At 33.3% G+C, this 19,228-nt stretch overlaps 1 protein-coding gene across 15 annotated transcripts in view; it reads left to right on the top strand.

Annotated features, from left to right (window-relative positions):
• The window catches only part of LOC137239601 (early estrogen-induced gene 1 protein), a 384,687-nt gene that overhangs the window by 320,325 nt on the left and 45,134 nt on the right, over positions 1 to 19,228 (top strand). For all 15 annotated transcript variants that reach the window (XM_067765080.1, XM_067765078.1, XM_067765077.1 and 12 more), the window contains 4 exons: positions 14,178 to 14,906; positions 17,388 to 17,699; positions 17,760 to 17,992; positions 18,075 to 18,502. In XM_067765080.1, the coding sequence (XP_067621181.1) occupies positions 14,731 to 14,906; positions 17,388 to 17,699; positions 17,760 to 17,992; positions 18,075 to 18,502 (1,149 nt within the window). In that variant the 5' untranslated portion in view covers positions 14,178 to 14,730. The remainder of the gene's footprint in view (positions 1 to 14,177; positions 14,907 to 17,387; positions 17,700 to 17,759; positions 17,993 to 18,074; positions 18,503 to 19,228) is intronic.

Here is a 19,228-nt window from a genome sequence, read left to right on the forward strand (position 1 = left end):
CACTTCTGATGATGTTTTCTCACAATGTGGGGGAAACCAGAATGTAGGCGTAAGATAAGTGTTAGTGTACTGTTTGGGAATGGTATGGTATATGGTGGAATATAGAATGTAAGTGTAGGGTAAGCAAAGGCGTAATAAGCGAGAATAAGTGTTTTATATTTCTTATCGACAACAAACGCAAGCGATGAGTTATCTGTTTTTTATAGACGAGTTATGAGTCTTGTATCGAACGGTTATACATTTTTTTTTGATTTGTTGTGAAAAAATATCGATACGTTATTTAATCGACGAGTTATAGGTATGTTACTTAAATGTATCCAGGGTCGTGCGCAAGGGGGGAGGGGCGGGGTGGTTTGGGAGTTCAAACCCCCCATGGGCTTACAACGACTCAATTTTTTTCATAAAAACTGGTAGATGGAAAAGGCCGTTTGTTGACTGATAACCGATAACTATGTTATTTTTTGCTTTTTTTCATTTCAGTCAAAAGTAAAGAAGTATGCAATTTTGTATATATTATATGTATATTTTTAAATGAACTTTATGTAATTATTACTTTTGTTGAACTATACAAGATTGCATTGTACTAATGCGTTGCCAATGAAATATGAAATAAATAAAAAAATCTTTCATTATCATATTGCTTCCCGTTTCTATTAATTTTTATTGCAAAACTAGTCTTGATCAAAAACACATGAATCTTTGCTCATTGCAGTGTCTCCAGTTCAAGTAACTTTAATTAAATACTAATCTTCCACAAAACTAAAAGTTTCGTCTATCATTGCACACACAAAACTATCAAAATTTTTTTGTTTGTGATGTCTAAATGTCATTAGCCTGCTAATGATTGACAGATTAAATCGTAATCACGATCATTCACTTAACCTCAAAATTTAGCCCCATATCCGGATCTAAAAATTATATTCATTCACTGAATTGTTGATAAAACTTTACATAGACCTCATACGGGCAGAACAAATTCGTATATATAAATGTAACTGTAGATTAGAAACTATTCTCAAGTCATACGCTATGTGCGTGCTAAGATTAAGATTAGGTAATTTCATTTTAAATTACTTCACACAATTACATACAAAAAATTTCATTAACTTAATCAACTTTAAATGCCCACTTTCAATTGACGTCGGTAGCCGACGTCGTTCGTCTACAACGATAAGAAATTTCACTCCGCTAAATAGTCCAATAATTATTAAGCAATATTCATGTATTTACTAAAATTATCTTTGCTCTCCTACGTGATAATTTTGTTTTTTGTTTGTTTACAAAATTGCTTGATTGCCTCGCATGTGAAAAAATTGTTGTACATTTTTATTGATGAAAGCCAAACGTTAGTTTTAGTCAGAAAAATGGGGTCACTAAAACGTGGGTGTGTTAATTTGTACTTATCCTTATGTGTTTATCCTTTGTGCGGTTACATAATTATACTCAGTTGAGCAGAGCTCACAGAGTATATTAAGTTTGATTGGATAACGGTTGGTTGTACAGGTATAAAGGAATCGAGATAGATATAGACTTACATATATCAAAATAATCAGGATCGAAAAAAAATTTGATTGAGCCATGTCCGTCCGTCCGTCCGTTAACACGATAACTTGAGTAAATTTTGAGGTAAATTGATGAATTTTGGTATGTAGGTTCCTGAGCACTCATCTCAGATCGCTATTTAAAATGAACGAAATCGGACCATAACCACGCCCACTTTTTCGATATCGAAAATTTCGAAAAACCGAAAAAGTGCGATAATTCATTACCAAAGAAAGCTAAAACGATGAAACTTGGTAGATGCGTTGACCTTATGACACAGAATAGAAAACTAGTACAATTTTGGACAATGGGCGTGGCACCGCCCACTTTTAAAAGAAGGTAATTTAAAACTTTTGCAAGCTGTAATTTGGCAGTTGTTGAAGATATCATGATGAAATTTGGCAGGAACGTTACTCCTATTACTATATGTACGCTTAATAAAAATATCGGAGAAGGACCACGCCCACTTTAAAAAAAAAAATGTTTTTAAAGTAAAATTTTAACAAAATATTTAATATCTTTACAGTATATAAGTAAATTATGTCAACATTCAACTCCAGTAATGATATGGTGCAACAAAATACAAAAATAAAAGAAAATTTCAAAATGGGCGTGGCTCCGCCCTTTTTCATTTAATTTGTCTAGGATACTTTTAATGCCATAAGTCGAACAAAAATTTACCTATCCTTTTGAAATTTGGTAGGGGCATAGATATTATGACGTTAACTGTTTTCTGTGAGAATGGGCGAAATCGGTTGAAGCCACGCCCAGTTTTTATACACAGTCGTCCGTCTGTCCTTCCGCATGGCCGTTAACATGATAACTTGAGCAAAAATCGACATATCTTTACTGAACTTAGTTCACGTATTTATCTGAACTCACTTTATCTTGGTATAAAAAATGAACAAAATCCGACTATGACCACGGCCACTTTTTCGATATCGAAAATTACGAAAAATGAAAAAAATGCCATAATTCTATACCAAATACGAAAAGAGGGATGAAACGTGGTAATTGGATTGGTTTATTGACGCGAAATATAACTTTAGAAAAACTTTATAAAATGTTTGTGACACCTACCATATTAAGTAGAAGAAAATGAAAAAGTTCTGCAGGGCGAAATAAAGAACCCTTGAAATCTTGGCAGTTATTACATATATAAATAAATTAGCGGTATCCAACAGATGATGTTCTGGGTCACCCTTGTCCACATTTTGGTCGATATCTGGAAAACGCCTTTACATATACAACTACCACCACTCCCTTTTAAAGCTCTCATTAATACCTTTAATTTGATACCAATATCGTACAAACACATTCTAGAGTCACCCCTGGTCCACCTTTATGGCGATATCTCGAAAAGGCGTCCACCTATAGAACTAAGCCCCATACCCTTTTAAAATACTCATTAACACCTTTCATTTGATACCCATATCGTACAAACATATTCTAGAGTCACCCCTGGTCCACCTTTATGGCGATATCTCGAAAAGGCGACCACCTATAAAACGAGGGCCCACTCCCTTTTAAAAATACTCATTAACACCTTTCATTTGATACCCATATCGTACAAACAAAGTCTAGAGTCACCCCTGGTCCACCTTTATTGCGATACCTCGAAAAGGCGTCCACCTATAGAACTAAGGCCCACTCCCTTTTAAAATACTCATTAACACCTTTCGTTTGATACCCATATGATACAAACGTATTCTAGAGTCACCCTTGGACCACCTTAATGGCGATATCTCGAGAAGACGACCACCTATACAACTACCACCACTCACTTTTAAACCCCTCACTAATACCTTAAATTTGATACCCATATCGTACAAACAAAGCCTAGAGTCACCCTCTGGTCCACCTTTATGGCGATATTTCGAGACGGCGTCCACCTATAGAACTAAAGCCCACTCCCTTTTAAAATACTCATTAACACCTTTCGTTTGATACCCATATTGTACAAACAAATTCTAGGGTCACTCCTGGTCCACCTTTATGGAGATATCTCGAAACGGCGTCCACCTATAGAACTATGGCCCACTCCCTCATAAAATACTCTTTAATGCCTTTCGTTTGATACACATGTCATACAAACACATTCCAGGGTTTCCCTCGGTTCATTTTCCTACATGGTTATTTTCCCTTATGTTGTCACCATAGCTCTCAACTGAGTATGTAATGTTCGGGTACACCCGAACTTAACCTTCCTTACTTGTTTTCTATTTAATTTTATGTGTTCTTCAATGTCTTTGATTGCTTTTCGCTACCGCAAAATGCAGGAGTCAAGCTTCTCCTGCTAAGTTTTAAGCGAAGTGTGAAAGCTTTTTGTTTTCAAATTTATTTTTATGTGCGCTCTTTACTTTGTGTCTAAAATTCTCGTGTTGAACTGTAATATCCTTTGCTGTCAATTCGGAAATTGGTCAACGCCCATTATAAAGCACTTTATAAAATGTTTATGCACCCTCGTAAAGCGCTCAGCGGATCTGCTGTAATGATAAATTTAGTAGGCAAGCGATTAAATTAAATTGATGTAGTAGAAGATTGGTTTCATTAGACGGTTTTCAAAGAAGTTTGCAATTCCTCTCGCCACAAATTTTATTATATGACCTTTCTGTTCGTAGACGCCATATCTCAGTAGTTGGTTCACAAAAAATAGTGCGGTCTTAACACTTTTCGTAGTAATATCAAAACTAATTTTGGTGTGCTTTCAAATTTAGCATCAAAATAGTGGAATGTGAAATAGTTTGGTGTAATTGTACAGTATTTTCCTCTTGGAGTGATAACAAAACTAATTTTAGAGTCAATGCTATTGTTCGTTGTATTCAGTAATGATAGATGTGAATAGCAAGCCGTAGTGGTGTGGTGGTAGCTTGATCCTAGATCCGATCGTCCTGGGCTCAACTCGCGGCCAAAACAACATCCCAAATTATTATTATTATTATTATTATTAAAATAATAAGTGATTATTATTATTGTTATTATTTTTAGGATAGTTTTTTTCGGCACTTCTTGGGGATGGAAATCGCACTGTTTTGGTTTTAATATAGAACAAACCCACAAAGCGCGGTTTTAACAGCAAAATTTTTTGTGTGTTGAAGAAGCTTTTAAGCTTTTTTGTTTTGTTTTTTTTTTTTTTTTTGAAAATGGCCTATATAAGAAATTATTCATAGCAAATTCAATTAAACTCAGTGAAACTTTCTACGAAGTTTAAAAAATATTCATATTTTGAAAAATATATGTATTATATATTACTGTAGTTTCAATAATTTTAGAAATTTTCGAAAGTTTGCAACAAAACGTATTTCCAAAAATGCATATAATTATTCCGAAGTATTTTTCGGATATTTTTGAAAATTTTACATTACTTGGGCACTTCTATTTATCAAAGTATGGTTTTAAAACTGTGAAAATATTTTCGGAAATATTCGAGTATGCACTTTTGCTTATTACAAATCATTTCTAATAGTTTATAATATTGTTTCGAAACAGTTTTGAAAATCTTTGAACTGAAGGTGTAGGTGTATGTGCATGCAGATTTTGGTATGAAAACTGTGTACAAAGTTTCGGAAAATTCGATATATTTGCCAAATCCCATGTAAATATTTCAAATCTTTTTTCAATGTTTTTTTTTTTATTTACCGAAACCCATTTGTACATGTGTATTTTGAGATGCTTGGCCTGTGTATTTGAAAATTTGTTTCAATATTTTTGAAAATGGGGTTTAAGGTAATATATAAATTTTAGGAATATGCATCTGAATAAGAAACAAGACCAAAAAGTATTTCAAAAGACTCATATAGATATTGAACATTTTTTTTTTTTTAATATTTCTATAAATTTTCGAAAATCCGTTCCTTTACTTTTTAAAAAGTAGGAGTATGCGCGTTTCTAGAGATTGGTTCTAAATAATTTGTTTCTGAAAATACACAATATTTCCAAATGTTTGTAAACATTCAAAAACTTGTTTCAAATATTTTTTAATAATAATGTTAAACTAGTTCGAAAAAACGATTTTACATTCTGGAAAATTTATACTCAGAATATATTACAGAAACAAGTGCGGAAAATTAGCGAAAATTTACTGTATTTCTAAAGACATCTAAATATTTCAAAATTGTTTCAAATATTTTTAAAATTTTTCGTGTGGTCATGCAGTATTTTACTGTTCAATCAAAAAATATATAATTCTATATATTTTAAACTTCAAATAAATAATATTAGCGCAACTCATTAAAGCTGGCAAACCCCTCGCAAAGCTCATAAGTCTTGTTAACCTCGCAAATTTATATGAAAAATTGTTTCGTGTGAGAAACGATGCAATTTCGTGTTTGAGTGTGCTTATTGATTTGATGGGGAAATAAAAATGCATGCCAGAATTTTTTTTTTTGTTTTTTTTTTTTGAAAAATGTTCTGAGCTTCTTCATATGGGTTTTTGAAAAAGCATCGACTTTACTTAGAAATTTTAAATTTGCAATTTATTCCATGATTCTGACTGGGCTATTAAAGTGGCATATTTAATTCTTCAAAACTTTCATATCTTTTTATTTTTAATATGATTTTTCGATGAAAAAAAACCTCTCTAATGTTTTTTATTTTGCTTTTTAATCACATACAAGTGGCGAACGTTTGAAAAAAACGTTCACAATAGTGAACAGCCTGGATCACCTATTAAATCGCTGTTGGATTACTTAAATCATTTGCTCAATAGTGTTTTTCAAACATTTTTGTAGGGGATTTCTATATTCCATTTTTGACAAATTTTAAAATGTTAGCTTAACTGGCTGCTCATATTTTATCTATCATTTTAAAAATTAATATTAATTTTAAGTCTCATTTTCTGTGGATACATTTGACACAAAAGTTGGTTTGAAACACAAATAAGCACATCAATTTCGTAACAGCGAGCAAAAAACAAACCTTTCTCCCATTCTCTGGCCATTCGCGACAGCCGTTCTCCCTGTCAGCAATTACTTGACAGGTAGATATGGCAATGGAGGAATAGAAAGATTTTTCTCTTGTATGAATTCACAATGTTTTTAATTTTCAAAACTCGAATTTTGATTTTAAAAATGAATGTTTTTTACATATTTTTTTTTTTTGTATATTTCATTTTATTAAGTGTTCTTTTTTTTAATTTTTCAGTACAAAAGAATGAATTTATATCATTGCAAAAACATATCAATTTTAATTTCGACGTCTTTTGAGCAAAGAGGTCAAGTTGTACCTCCAGCTCATTTTTTAAACAGCAAACACTCATACTTGTAAACCCGTCTACGTAGAAGCTGACTGGAATGCTCTACGTTGGAGGAAAGTCAAGGCTTTGCAATGACGCTTGCAAACACACAAACATACATATGTGCATTTGTACATATACTGCATACTACATAAGTACATTTATCCTGTTATAACTGGGTCAATTGACTTTTTCGGTTATTAGTTCGTTACATTGAGCTTTCAAATGCCTTTGCAAGCGTATTAGAATTTGTATATGTAGTATATATATGTATGTAGTATATATATAACATACTCTTGCATGTATGTAAGTTCTTATATGTACTCAAATTCAGCAAGAATGCATAAAAACCTAAGTACTCTTGCACTCACTTAGCTTATGTAAACGGGTATGTACAAAGGTGCAACTGCACTCAACACACATAAAGCAACTAAGTATGAATGAACTGTTGACATACATACATACAGGTATCGAATCTAAACATGATATTGTGAAAGGAAATCAAAAGGTTTATGAAGGTCTCAAGAATCCGTGCATGAGTTAATATTTAGGTTTCTACATACATCGGATTGATAAGGAAATTAAAGGATTTTTGCTTTTCATGTTTGGTAATGAGACTTTACAACTTTGAAATTTCCGTCACAATTCTAATTCTAAAAAATTAATAAGTCTCTCAAATGAATTTTATGATAACATTTTTTTTAAACTTTTAGGCATTAAAATTAACGAAAATTTAATTATCATTAACGAAATTATCACTTAAAATTATAATATTGAGTGTAAAATGTTCATAGAATTTTTTACGTTTTCATGCAAATAACTTAAATTATTATAATTTTTTGAAAGTTATAAACAATTTTTAATTTTTCAGATTTCCTTTTATAATTCTATCGCTTTTGTGCTGCCAATACGCTTCAAATTTCGTCTCAAAATTTTTTTTAAATTTTTAATATATTATGAAAAAACTTCTATGAATTTTGTATATGAAACTAGTCAAACAAATCTCAAAAACGTTTTCGAAAGATATAAAGAACTCCAGAAATATTTTATTTGCAGTTCCCTGAATTTTTTTTGAGTATTCAGTTTTGTACCCCCATAAATTTTAGTCCAACAAAGTACATGTTATAGGTCTCTGAAAAGTCGCACTGAATTTCGAAATTTTTTTTCCGATGGGTTTCAGGTTTTCTTCCATTAGGTTAGGTTGAACTGGCCGGTCAATAAAGACCTCACATAGAATGTTTGTTTCCCAGCGGGTTAGGGGGTCAGAATATACCCGCGGTAGGTATGCCTGTCGTAAGAGGCGACTAAAATACCGGGTTCAAGGGGCTGTGTAGCGCAACCCTTCAGGTTGCCAGCGCAATATATAGCTTCTCCAAACCCAATTGTCTACCTCACCTATCCGCGGCGAATACTGTTTCACTAACAGACGAGGTTCTGGCGACCACAAGCTCCTCATGGAACTTGAGGGTGGGGAGTGAGGGGATGGCCTGAAGGTTTAATGTGGCCACATAAATCGTTGCCGAGATGGTCGGGCTAGCACCTTAATGGTGCTGTGGTACCGGAGCGTACCGGATCTGTATCCGGCAAAGGACCATCACATCGATAACACTCCCCAAAGCCTTCGGGGAGCAACCTTATCGCTACAACAACAACAACAACATATAATGATTGTGTCCATAGTGTTACGCTTATAGAAAACACTAGAAAATTTCGAACTTCTTATTTGGAGTTGTCTGAATTTTTTTTGAGTATGCAGTTTTCAATTTTCGAAAAAAAATTTTCCGAAACCCGAATAAAAACTTTGAAGTTTCATAAATTTTTCTCAAATTTTTAGATTTTCTCGAAAACGTGTTTGAGATTGGTTCGCATTCAAATTTACCAGAAGTTTTATCTCAAAATATCCAAAATAAAAAAGAATACATGTCATACATGTTTGATAAAGATTGCTGGTGCTGTTTTTCTTTTCACTGCTGTATGAATTTTTTTGATTATTGTTTTCCTGGCCGAAAAATTAAAGAATTTTGACATTTTAGTAAAAAAATTTGGGATTCAACAATATTTTTGAAAATGTCCCATAAAAAATTTAAAATTTACATTTTAAAAATTTCGATTTTTTTTTATACATATGTAACAATAAAATTTTCATAGAATTGTCTTAATTTTTTTTTGTTCCATGCATGTATGAGTTTTTTGAATTTGTTTTTTTGCCATAAAAAATTAAACATTTTATATTTTAATAAAAGTTTTGAATTTCAGTCAAATGTTTGAAAATTTTTATTAAAGAATTTTAAAACTTTAAGTTTTCATATAAATGAATTTAATTTTCATAAAATTGTTTTGAATTTTCATTAAGAGTTTGAAAGTGTTTGTAAAATTTTATGAAGTTTTCACTCTAACTTTGAAACTTTTTTGAAAAAATCTTTTTATACAAAAATTTTCTTCATGTAAAATTTTGAGATTTGAATAGTTATTTCTAAAATATTTTCTGAAATATTAATAATTTTTTTTTAAAGACCACAGAACCAAAGAAATGAAGAATTTGGCATTTTAATCCAAACTTTGGATTTGACAAAATTTTCCATTGAATTGGTTTTAAAGATACCAATACATTTTTCGTAGAACATTTTTAACTGTTTTTTGGTAGTTGTTTTATTTCTGAAATATTCATGACTTTTTTATTTTTAAGAAAACCAGCAAAACCAAAAAACAAAAAAAGAATTTGGCATTTGAATCCAAACTGTGGATTTCAACAAAATTTTTGAAAATTTTCAATGAATTAAAATTTGTAATTTTTTATATAAAACAATAAATTTTGCATAAAATAATGTTAAAAAGTGTTTTTTTTTTTGTTCGCTGCTGTATTTTTGACTTTTTTCGATTTTTTTCATGCCATTAAATTTTTTTAGCATTTTAATCAAAATTTTCGATTTAGAAAAAGTGTTTGAAAAACTCGTACTAACAAGATATATTTCAATCACAAATATTTAAATTTTATAGTAAAGTATTAAGTTTTCATTAAATTGCTCTAAGTTTTCATGAAAAGTTTTGAAAAGTTTTTAAAATTTTATAAGGTTTCATAAAAAATTTGAAAAAACATTTATGTAAAAAATGTATATCTTCGAGTAAAACATTGAGACTATCAATAAAAAATAAATAATTATTTCTAAATTTGTTGGAAATATTCATTAAACTTTATTTTTGTTTTAAAGAAAACCAGCATAACAATTTCATTATGATAGCTTTACTTAACTTTTTGTACCCACTGTTAATGCTCATTAACTTTTGCCTTTGCAATTAATTTTAATCACAAACTCTTGACTTGCGCTGAAAATGCTTCAAAATTACACAACTAACTCTACCCACTTAGTGCTTATTTCACATAATGTTTGTACACGCCATGCCGTAACTGTCATTAGCATTTGCTAAGTGTACATTTAGGCGCTGTGTATCAAAATGGGCGAAATTAAGCGCCCACGCACACAACGATTTTACCGATTTACTCATTCTGTTTTTGTTGCTCTCATATCTATTTTGGTAGCATTTAGTCAGCGCAAAATATTTTGCTCAATCCTCTGAACCTTGTTTTGTATGCCAGTTGTTGTTCATTGTTGTGCGTCTATGCACGAAATACATTTGGTGCGCCTAAAAGTTTACTAAAGATATTAATGATGCGGCAGGGCACCTAAGTAACAAGTGGTCTATCAAGTATGGTAGAGTGCATAGATAAAAAATTATTAAAGCTTCGAATATTTTAGCAGTCAAAAAACTGGAGCTATAGACGTAGTAATAGCCTTTTGATAATTGTATGATAAATGGTGTTGCTGTGGTTAAAAATAACACCATCTGTATTACCTCATATCAGTTATCATTTCATAAAATTGCCCCCTTAACTCTTACTGGGTTATTTCTTGAAGTATACTTTTGAAATATGCGTCGAACGTTATCCACTATCTTTTCTTAGGAGCTTATTCTTATAATTTTTTTACAATTGCGTGTTTACATTTGTCTGCTTATGTGTTAGTCGGTCAATCTGCCATAATCACTAGGGATAGGCAGCAAATATGCTCATGTGACCACGTTTTCTATTGAAAAATGCGTATTGCATATCTACAGGCGCCTATTTTACGAAAATCCCTATAAAAAAATGTATGTACAGCAGAGTTAAGTCGATGTGAGCGGTACAAAAAAGGGAAAATATTTTAATATTAAATAATTTCAGTACACACATTATTGAAACTTAGAAGTAATAAATTCAATTATGAAAAGTAAGTAATCGTATTACTCGTTTGGCCAAATATCGCACTAATTTACTATTCATTTATTTCAAATATTGTATATGTTATTAATTTTTCTTTGTTTTGTAAACCTTTATTGTTTTCTCAATATGTTTTATGTTCTTTCAGTTCTTTGTACATATACAAATACATTTTTTTTTTATATTTTGCTCGCTTTTCATAATATTTTTGTTTACGTGCAATAAACTTTTTTATAGATGCTGATTCAATTTTTTTTTTGTTTGCATTTGCTGTAGGAACTGCTCTTTCTCCTACGCATTTTTAGTTATTTTTAACGTGCTTATTTTTTTATTTATATTTTTCTTTTACATAAATTTTTACATTTGGGTCAATGCACTCTCGTAAAAAATTGCAACAACTGCAGTTTTACTTTGCTTTTTTTAATTTTGGGTTATTTTGTTGCACTCTTCAAACTGTGCGCAATGCTGTTGATGTTTCTTGGTGTTAAGTCAGAGAACAGGGTGTTACATTTCAGATCTCTTGTTGATTAAAATATTTCGGTAAATATTTTGTCCTAATGCACCGTTCCAACTTTGTTCAGCCCGAACTGGTAATGCAATCTGCAGAACTAAATGGTTGAGCACGTGTTGTGTTCGTGTCTTGCGCGCCCGATGTCAAAGCGGTAAAGTAAGGTGGGTGACAGTTGCGGTTTGTGGCATAACTTATAACAACAGTTGTGCCTTAAATTGTTCTAAGAGCTCAGCTAATCCTTGACGTGGTTAAATTACGTATTTCAGTCTTCTTTTCAGAACCGATTTTATATGGCGTAGTCGCTCAGTTAATTGTTTTTTTTTTTTTTTGTTTTTTTTTTTTTTTTGTGAAAATAAGATTAGATGATATATACCGCAGTTACAAAATGCATAGAAATTTTATTTTAAAATATCGAAAAAAAAGAAATTAACAGGCGAAATTCAGCAAAAATTGCCAATGCAATTTTTTTTGTTCGCTGCTGTGAATTGAATTACAAATCGGTATGGCTGCCAGCTGTAAAATGTAAAAAAATTTATATTTTCCAAATTTTTATACTCAGCGTGCTTTTCAAACAGATTATGTTAACTTTGATTGGATAACGGTTGGTTGTACACACGGTAGTAGCACACACGGTCATTATTTCGACTGTCTTGGGAAAGCTTTTGCTTTACCACTTTGAGTGTTCTTGCGAAGGGCAAAGCCTCACCTGGTAAATACATATATGTGCCTACGTACTAACATTTGTAAAAGGAGCCGTAACGTGTAGGTGATATTTAAACTTGGTTGATAGGCTATAATCAATGACATTCACTCCAAGGGACTAGTTTTTGATAGGGCCGCGAACTTTATGTCGAACCGGGAGACTTGGGTATTGAAGGATGAAGTGTGAAAATCAAAATTAACATTTCAGACGCTATTGTATAAAAAAAAAATGTAAGGCGCGATAACCTCCGAAGAGATCTAAGGCCGAGCTTCTCTTCCAATTTGCGTCGTGCTCCTCTTGATTTTCCCTACAAATTGGCCGGATGGCACCTACATGTTTTATGCCGACTCCGAACGGCATCTGCAAGGCAGATGAGTTTTCACTGAGATCTTTTTATGGCAGAAATACACTCGGAGCGCTTGCCAAACACTTCCGAGGGGGGACCACGCTTAGAAAAATTGCCTTCTAATTGAAAAACCTTATTTCTAAAATTTTGATGTTGCTTTGCCCGGGGTGCGAACCCAGGGCATGCGGTGTGGCAGGCGGAGCACGCTACCATCACACCACGGTGGCCGCCGACGCTATTGTATAGTTTCGCAAATAAACAACATATTTTTGAATGTAATCCCAAATGATTTTTGAAAGCCTTATACGTACATATATCCTCAACTTAAGTATGAGGTAAGAATCATTTGAAAGGAGTGTTTTTGCCCCTAGAACCTACTAAAGGATTTTGCATCACTGATTTGGCTTATTATTTCAGCCAATCGCAATATACATTTTTTTTTAAAAAATCGGCACCTTTTTTGCTTTTTTAATAACTTGAGGACAATTGGAAAAGAATATGAAACGCCTTGGGTCATTTTATTTGAATTCATTGTTCATTATTAATTTTTTGAACAAAATATGCTAAGTGAGCATATAAATTTATTATATAACTTTTTTTTTAGTGTTTTGTTTTAATAACTTGGTGAATTGGGTGATGCAAAGTCCGTGTTAAGCTGACAACGAAAACGCCTGTTTTTTTTTAAATAACTTTTGAACAGTTAGAAAGAGTTAAATTTTGCAATTAGTTTCTTATAACTGGCAGTGATGCGCATCCGTTGATACCACTTTCGACCATATCCCACCAATTTTCGACATGAACAATAAATGGTCTAAACAGTCTTAAACGAGTAGAAAATATAGTAACGCGCCGGACGCCGCCGCCGCCGCGCCGATATTTTTGACATTCGGCGGTGGCGTGCGAAAAACGACCCTAATCGGCGGCGGCGGCGGTGGCGGCGTTTATCGCCGGCGTATATCTCTAGACGGGATCGGTTAAAGACCACGGCAACTTAGATATAAAACAAGTTTAAAAGGGTCGTAGACTAGAATAATAAGCTAAAACTTAGCAAAAAAAAGTTTTCATTCAATGATATTTCACTTATCAAGTTTTATTGTAAGAGGAAATGGGGAGACATTTTTTTTTTAAACGGGCGGTGCCACGTGTTATGTAGAAAAGTAATTTATCTGAAATGAAATGTGCAATTGAAGCTCACGCTGAGTATATAATGTGCGGTTACACCCGAACTTAGACACCTTTACTTGTTATACCTAAATTAGAAGTCACCGTTAGAGTGAGCCACATTTTGTATAATACCAAAAAGTCCTTTTATCATTCTTTTTGAAAATAAGTGAGAAAAGAAAGTTTAAATTGAGCTTCCGCCTCAATTGTGGTTTCTTTGCCTTTGGTTTGAATTAAATTTTAATACTTCAAAAATTAAAACTAAATCTCAGTGCATAGTTCGTTAACCAGCTAGTCAGCGGCTACCACAAAAAATCGTCAACCTTTTCCTTTTTAATCGTTTCATTCAGTAATTATAAGTTTATAATTGAATTTCTTGTTTCATGTGAAGTAATAACTTTTTCTGTTCTATTTTTGTATTTGCAGCAATGGAATTTTTATTGTCTTCAACGTCAGCTATTGCAGAAACTTCAGAAAACCTTCAAGTACAGCAACAGGAACAGTGACGGCACTCAGCAATTATAAAAAATAATTATAAAAATAACAAAATCAAAAACAAAATGTGGCTGCCAACTTGAACGCAAAAAAAGTGTTGGAGAAAAAAAATGCAATAAAAAGTCACATCACAAACAGGCCACAAAAAAAAACTGCTTCACAATAAATAAAAATAAATAACCAGCCCAAAAAAAAAAACAAACAAGGATCAACACAATAAAAGTTTTCCAACATCTTTCTACTCATCTTCCTAAAGAACATTATTTTTTGCCGTAGCGCATTTGCGTCTAACACCTCAAACTTTTTTTTTTTTCAAATCCATTTAGTTTTCTGTTTTATTTTTTATAATCATCAGTTGAGTGTTTTTTCTAACGCTGATGAAATTTCGTTTCGTATCAAAGGCTGCACTCTATTGAAGTATTTTAAATTTTATTATTGACCAACGTGTAAAAAATCAGTTTTTTCCTAAATTGGTTAAACTTGTATGACATTATTAGGGCCTAGCGCCCCTGGTATGGCCTTTATGATGAAAAAGAAAAAGTATAAGTTCAATGTTGAGGTACAATTGCAAGAGTTATCCGAGGTGGCACTCGTAAATGAGGTGCTATTCGCGAAGATACGACTGCTGGATGGTGGTTCATTTCAGGAATACAGTAGTAGGTGAGTAGACATACAAAGAAGATTGATATGATTTAAATTATTTGTAAAGATTCTTCGAACTTTATTTCTTAAGAGCGATATGTACCGCGATTTGCCACTTTTCCAATACTGCTTGGACCTCGATCTGACCGGTCTGACAAACCAAATATTATTGGTGGGTCGAATAGACCCAAAGTTGCAATGATAAAAAAACTGTGTTTCTAGGAAGAAGAAGGTGGGGAATAATGCCAAAGGGTCTTTGAAACTATGCAGCACTGGTCACGAAAGCAATCTCGAAACCGTTTCCAATGTATCTGTACATTCTTAAAATAATCATGAAATTATCTTGGATAATCCCGGAGAAGATCATGAAGGTGTTCCGCAATAAACGCGAAAACAGCATTGAAAATGTTCGGAAATATAAATCCAAAATTTTCTTGAAAGGTTTCACAAACAGCCATCAAACATGAACTAAAACAACCATGAAATGTCCCGGAGATTATTCCAAAATGATGTGGGCGTAGTCCCCAAATTATATCTAAAATAATTCAAAAGTGATACCGAAAGCTATTCTAAAATAGTACCGAGCTGATGGGGGGTAGTTCCGAAATGAGCTCGAATTATCTCGAAAATAATTTCAAATTAGTTTGGGAATGACCGAAACTTAGTTTCGAAATCAATTCAAAATTTGTTCCGAATTAATCCGAAAAACGACCCGGAAATTGCCCCAAACCGATAAGGTAAACGTGCGAACGTGTAAGCTCAAATATGTAATCTCGAAAACAATTCCCAAATAGTTCGGCGCTAGTCCTGAAAACGGTCCTCTCTTCATTACGAAACTCGAAAAAACCCCAAAAAATCGTATATTATCCGAAAATCGTCCCGTAACCATCTTAGTACTGCCAAGAACAATTAAGTAGTGGTCCGGAGATATTTCCGAAGAAATCTCGAAATAAACCTAGAAAAATCCGCATATAGGCCAGAAATAATCCGAACTTAGTCTCAAAATAAATCCAAAGTAGCTCTGACATGATTTCCAAAATAGTTCCGAAAACAACTCAGCAATTCTGCCGAACTGATAAAGGGAACGTATTAAAATGAACCCGATTTATCTCAAAAACCGTTGCCATATATTTCGGAGATAGTCCGGAAATTATCCGTAATAAGTCCCGAAATCCGAAATAAACCCAAATAAACCCGTTAATTTTTCGAAAATAGTCCCGAAACCATCGCAGTTATGCTCCGAAGTAATTCCTAAAAACAGCAATACTCCTAAAAACAACTCGACAATTTAACCGAAAAGTGAACGTGCTAAAAAGAACACGAGTTATCTCGAAAACAATTCCAAAATAGTTCCGTGTTAGTTCGTAAATGATCTGCACTTAATCCCGTAATAATCCCTAAAACAACTCGTAAGTTATCCGCAAATGGTCCCGTAATCATCTCTCATATTCCCAAAAAGAGCACTGAGGTTGTGCGGAACTGACAAAGAAGACATGGAATCCGAGTTATAGTTCCGCAGTGATACGAAGTTAGTCCTGAAATCCGAAATAATCCCAAAAACAACCCGTAAACTATGCGAAAATTATTCGAAAACCATCTTAGTATTGTTCCACAACAATAAAAACAAAAGAATCCCGAAAGCAATATTGAAATGATCAGGTCCAGAAATATGACTCTAATAAGGCCGGGAAATAGTCTCGAAATCATCCCTAAATTTTCCCAACAACAATCATGAGTTTATCCCAGAAAAGACCTCGAAGTGATTCCGAAGACAATATGACAAATGAACCAGAGTTGATCCCAAAACAATCCCGAAGTTCCACGTAAAGTGCTGAAACTATAGCTCAATAATACGACGTAGTAGTGAAATGCTGCCAAAATAGTTCCTGCATTATCTGGTATGGTTCTGGACGAAATAATCGCAGTTATTTTTCGTCTGACGAACTCGTTATTCAGTTATCTTTTATAACTATAGATCCAGGCACCTACGAATATAAGAGCGAAGCTGAAGTGTTGATCCGTTTCGTTTTGTGCTGAAAATACACTACAGTGGACACATAAACCAAACATGATTTTTAGCTATAGATTCTGTGAAAATGGGTTTGGAATCAGTTGGTACTCGGGATTAAAAAGTCTCTTTCCGCAATGCCGGTACACAATTTAGGTTCAGACACTTTTCATACAAAGTCTGAAGCCAGGATTACAAGACTTCTAACAGGTGTTGGATTTAAGATGTATGTATTCCTCCAAAGCCTGACAAGTAGTAGAGGTACGTGGTTAAGGTACATAATTGTGTTCTTAGACCGGAAATGACCGTCGGAGTATATGGAAGAAGATGTGGGCCTAGTCTCACTACATTAATGGACCCAAGGTGACCACTTGGACATTTTTAAACAATATAAGTAGATGCATTTTACTAATAAAGAAACAAAGAATTTCTATTTTTGTTCCAGTTATATTTTTCTTATTAACTTATTCCGTATTTTTTCTCATTCACAGAGAGGAGGTACGCGATCATCGTGTAGTATGGAATCGCAGCTTCGAATTTCCCTGCAAAATGTCCGCCAATGCGTCCACAGGCGTATTGGATCCTTGCTACCTGCGCATCTCCATACGCAAAGAGATGAAAGGTGGACGTAGTTATTTTAAGTTAGGTTTTATCGATATAAATCTTGCCGAATTCGCTGGAGCGGGTCTCACCTCGCGAAGATTTCTGCTTGAAGGCTATGATTCACGTCATCGACTGGACAATTCCATGCTGTTGGTCTCCATTAAAATGCACATGCTTAGCGGTGATATACTCTTCAAAGCGTAAGTGATGATCGATTTCTACGAAAAGTGAATAAATTTAAATTTTTTCGCACTCTTTAGACCTACACCAAATTTAAAGAGCAAACAGAAACCCTCAACCGATGATTTGGCTACAGCGTCAACAGGCGTCGGACTGCAAACGCCCACCGCAACAGCTATGCCCAGTATTGGTAGTGGTGCGTCGAGTGCGAGCGGCGGTAGCCAGGGCATGCCCGTGGGCGGTGGCGCTACGCTCGGCGGTGGCCTGAATAGTGCGACTAGTACGCGTCCTGTTTCCACTGTTCGCGATGATGGTAAACTAAAATGAAAAAAATATAAAAATCTGCATTGGTGTAATTTTTCTTTTCTTTCTCTTTTTATACGCTGTTGGCACAGATTTGGATCCCCAAGTAGTGATTACATCGATTGTAACGGATTCTGGCTTATCGGAATCATCCGAATCGGCTACCACACTCACCACAGAGGCATTGTTACTGCAGCAGCAGCAACAACAACAACAACAACATGTCGCTTATGCACCGCAAAATGCATCGTTGAGTGCAACAACAACAACCACAACGATTGTGACGCTTACAAATGCACAACAAATGATGCCATACGGTGGCACAAGTAGTAGTGGTGGTGGTGGTGTTGCAACTGGAAGTGGTGGCGTGGGCATAGTGGGTAGCAGTAATTGTGGTACGACCAGCGCAAATGTGATGGTAGGAAGCGCTGGTGGTGGTGGCGGTTTGGGTGGAGGTACTACTGGAACATCGACGATGATGGAAATTGGCCACTCGCGCAATTCCAGCAACACTAGTCAAGTAAGTGTTAGTGTGTTAATACATAATGAAAAAATTTGGATAGACAAATTTATTTATTTTTTCAATACACATAAAAAATATAAGTCAAACTTTAGGATTTGATAATTTTTTTTTTTTTGTTAAAATTTTTTCAAACCTATCTTTTATCAAAACTGCAAATTTAAAAAATTAAAAAAAAAAATGCTAACAAAAAAATTCAAGAAAACCATAAAAATAATTCAAATAACATTTTTTTTTTAATAAAATTTTTTGTGAATTAGCATAATTTCAAAATTTTTAAAACGATATGAAAATATTAAGTAAAAAGTCTAAAAAAATCATGCTCTAGTATTTTTTTTTTCAATTTTCAAAAATATGAAATTTTTTTCAAAATATTTCTAATATTTTTTATTAATATTTCTTTTTAAAATTTCAAACCTTTACAAGAATTTCAGTTATGTAAATAAGTTATGCATCGCTAGAAGTTTATTCACTTATCCCAACTATCAAAATGAGGGTTAAGATCAATTTAAAATGTGGATTATATGCCATTATCGAAAATAATGTCTCATTTATAAAACTTAAAAAAAAAGTTTCTCAATTGAAATTTTCCGCAAATAAATTTTTTTCTCTTAACAATTTTTGTTGTTATATCGGCCTACTGATTTGTAAGATCGCGGGTTCGAATCGAGCTCAAGGCCTAACAATAATTTTTTATCATTATTATTGTTATGATAAATTTTTTCT

The sequence above is a fragment of the Eurosta solidaginis genome, chromosome 2 (assembly GCF_040869045.1).
Source record: "Eurosta solidaginis isolate ZX-2024a chromosome 2, ASM4086904v1, whole genome shotgun sequence".
Taxonomy (NCBI): domain Eukaryota; kingdom Metazoa; phylum Arthropoda; class Insecta; order Diptera; family Tephritidae; genus Eurosta; species Eurosta solidaginis.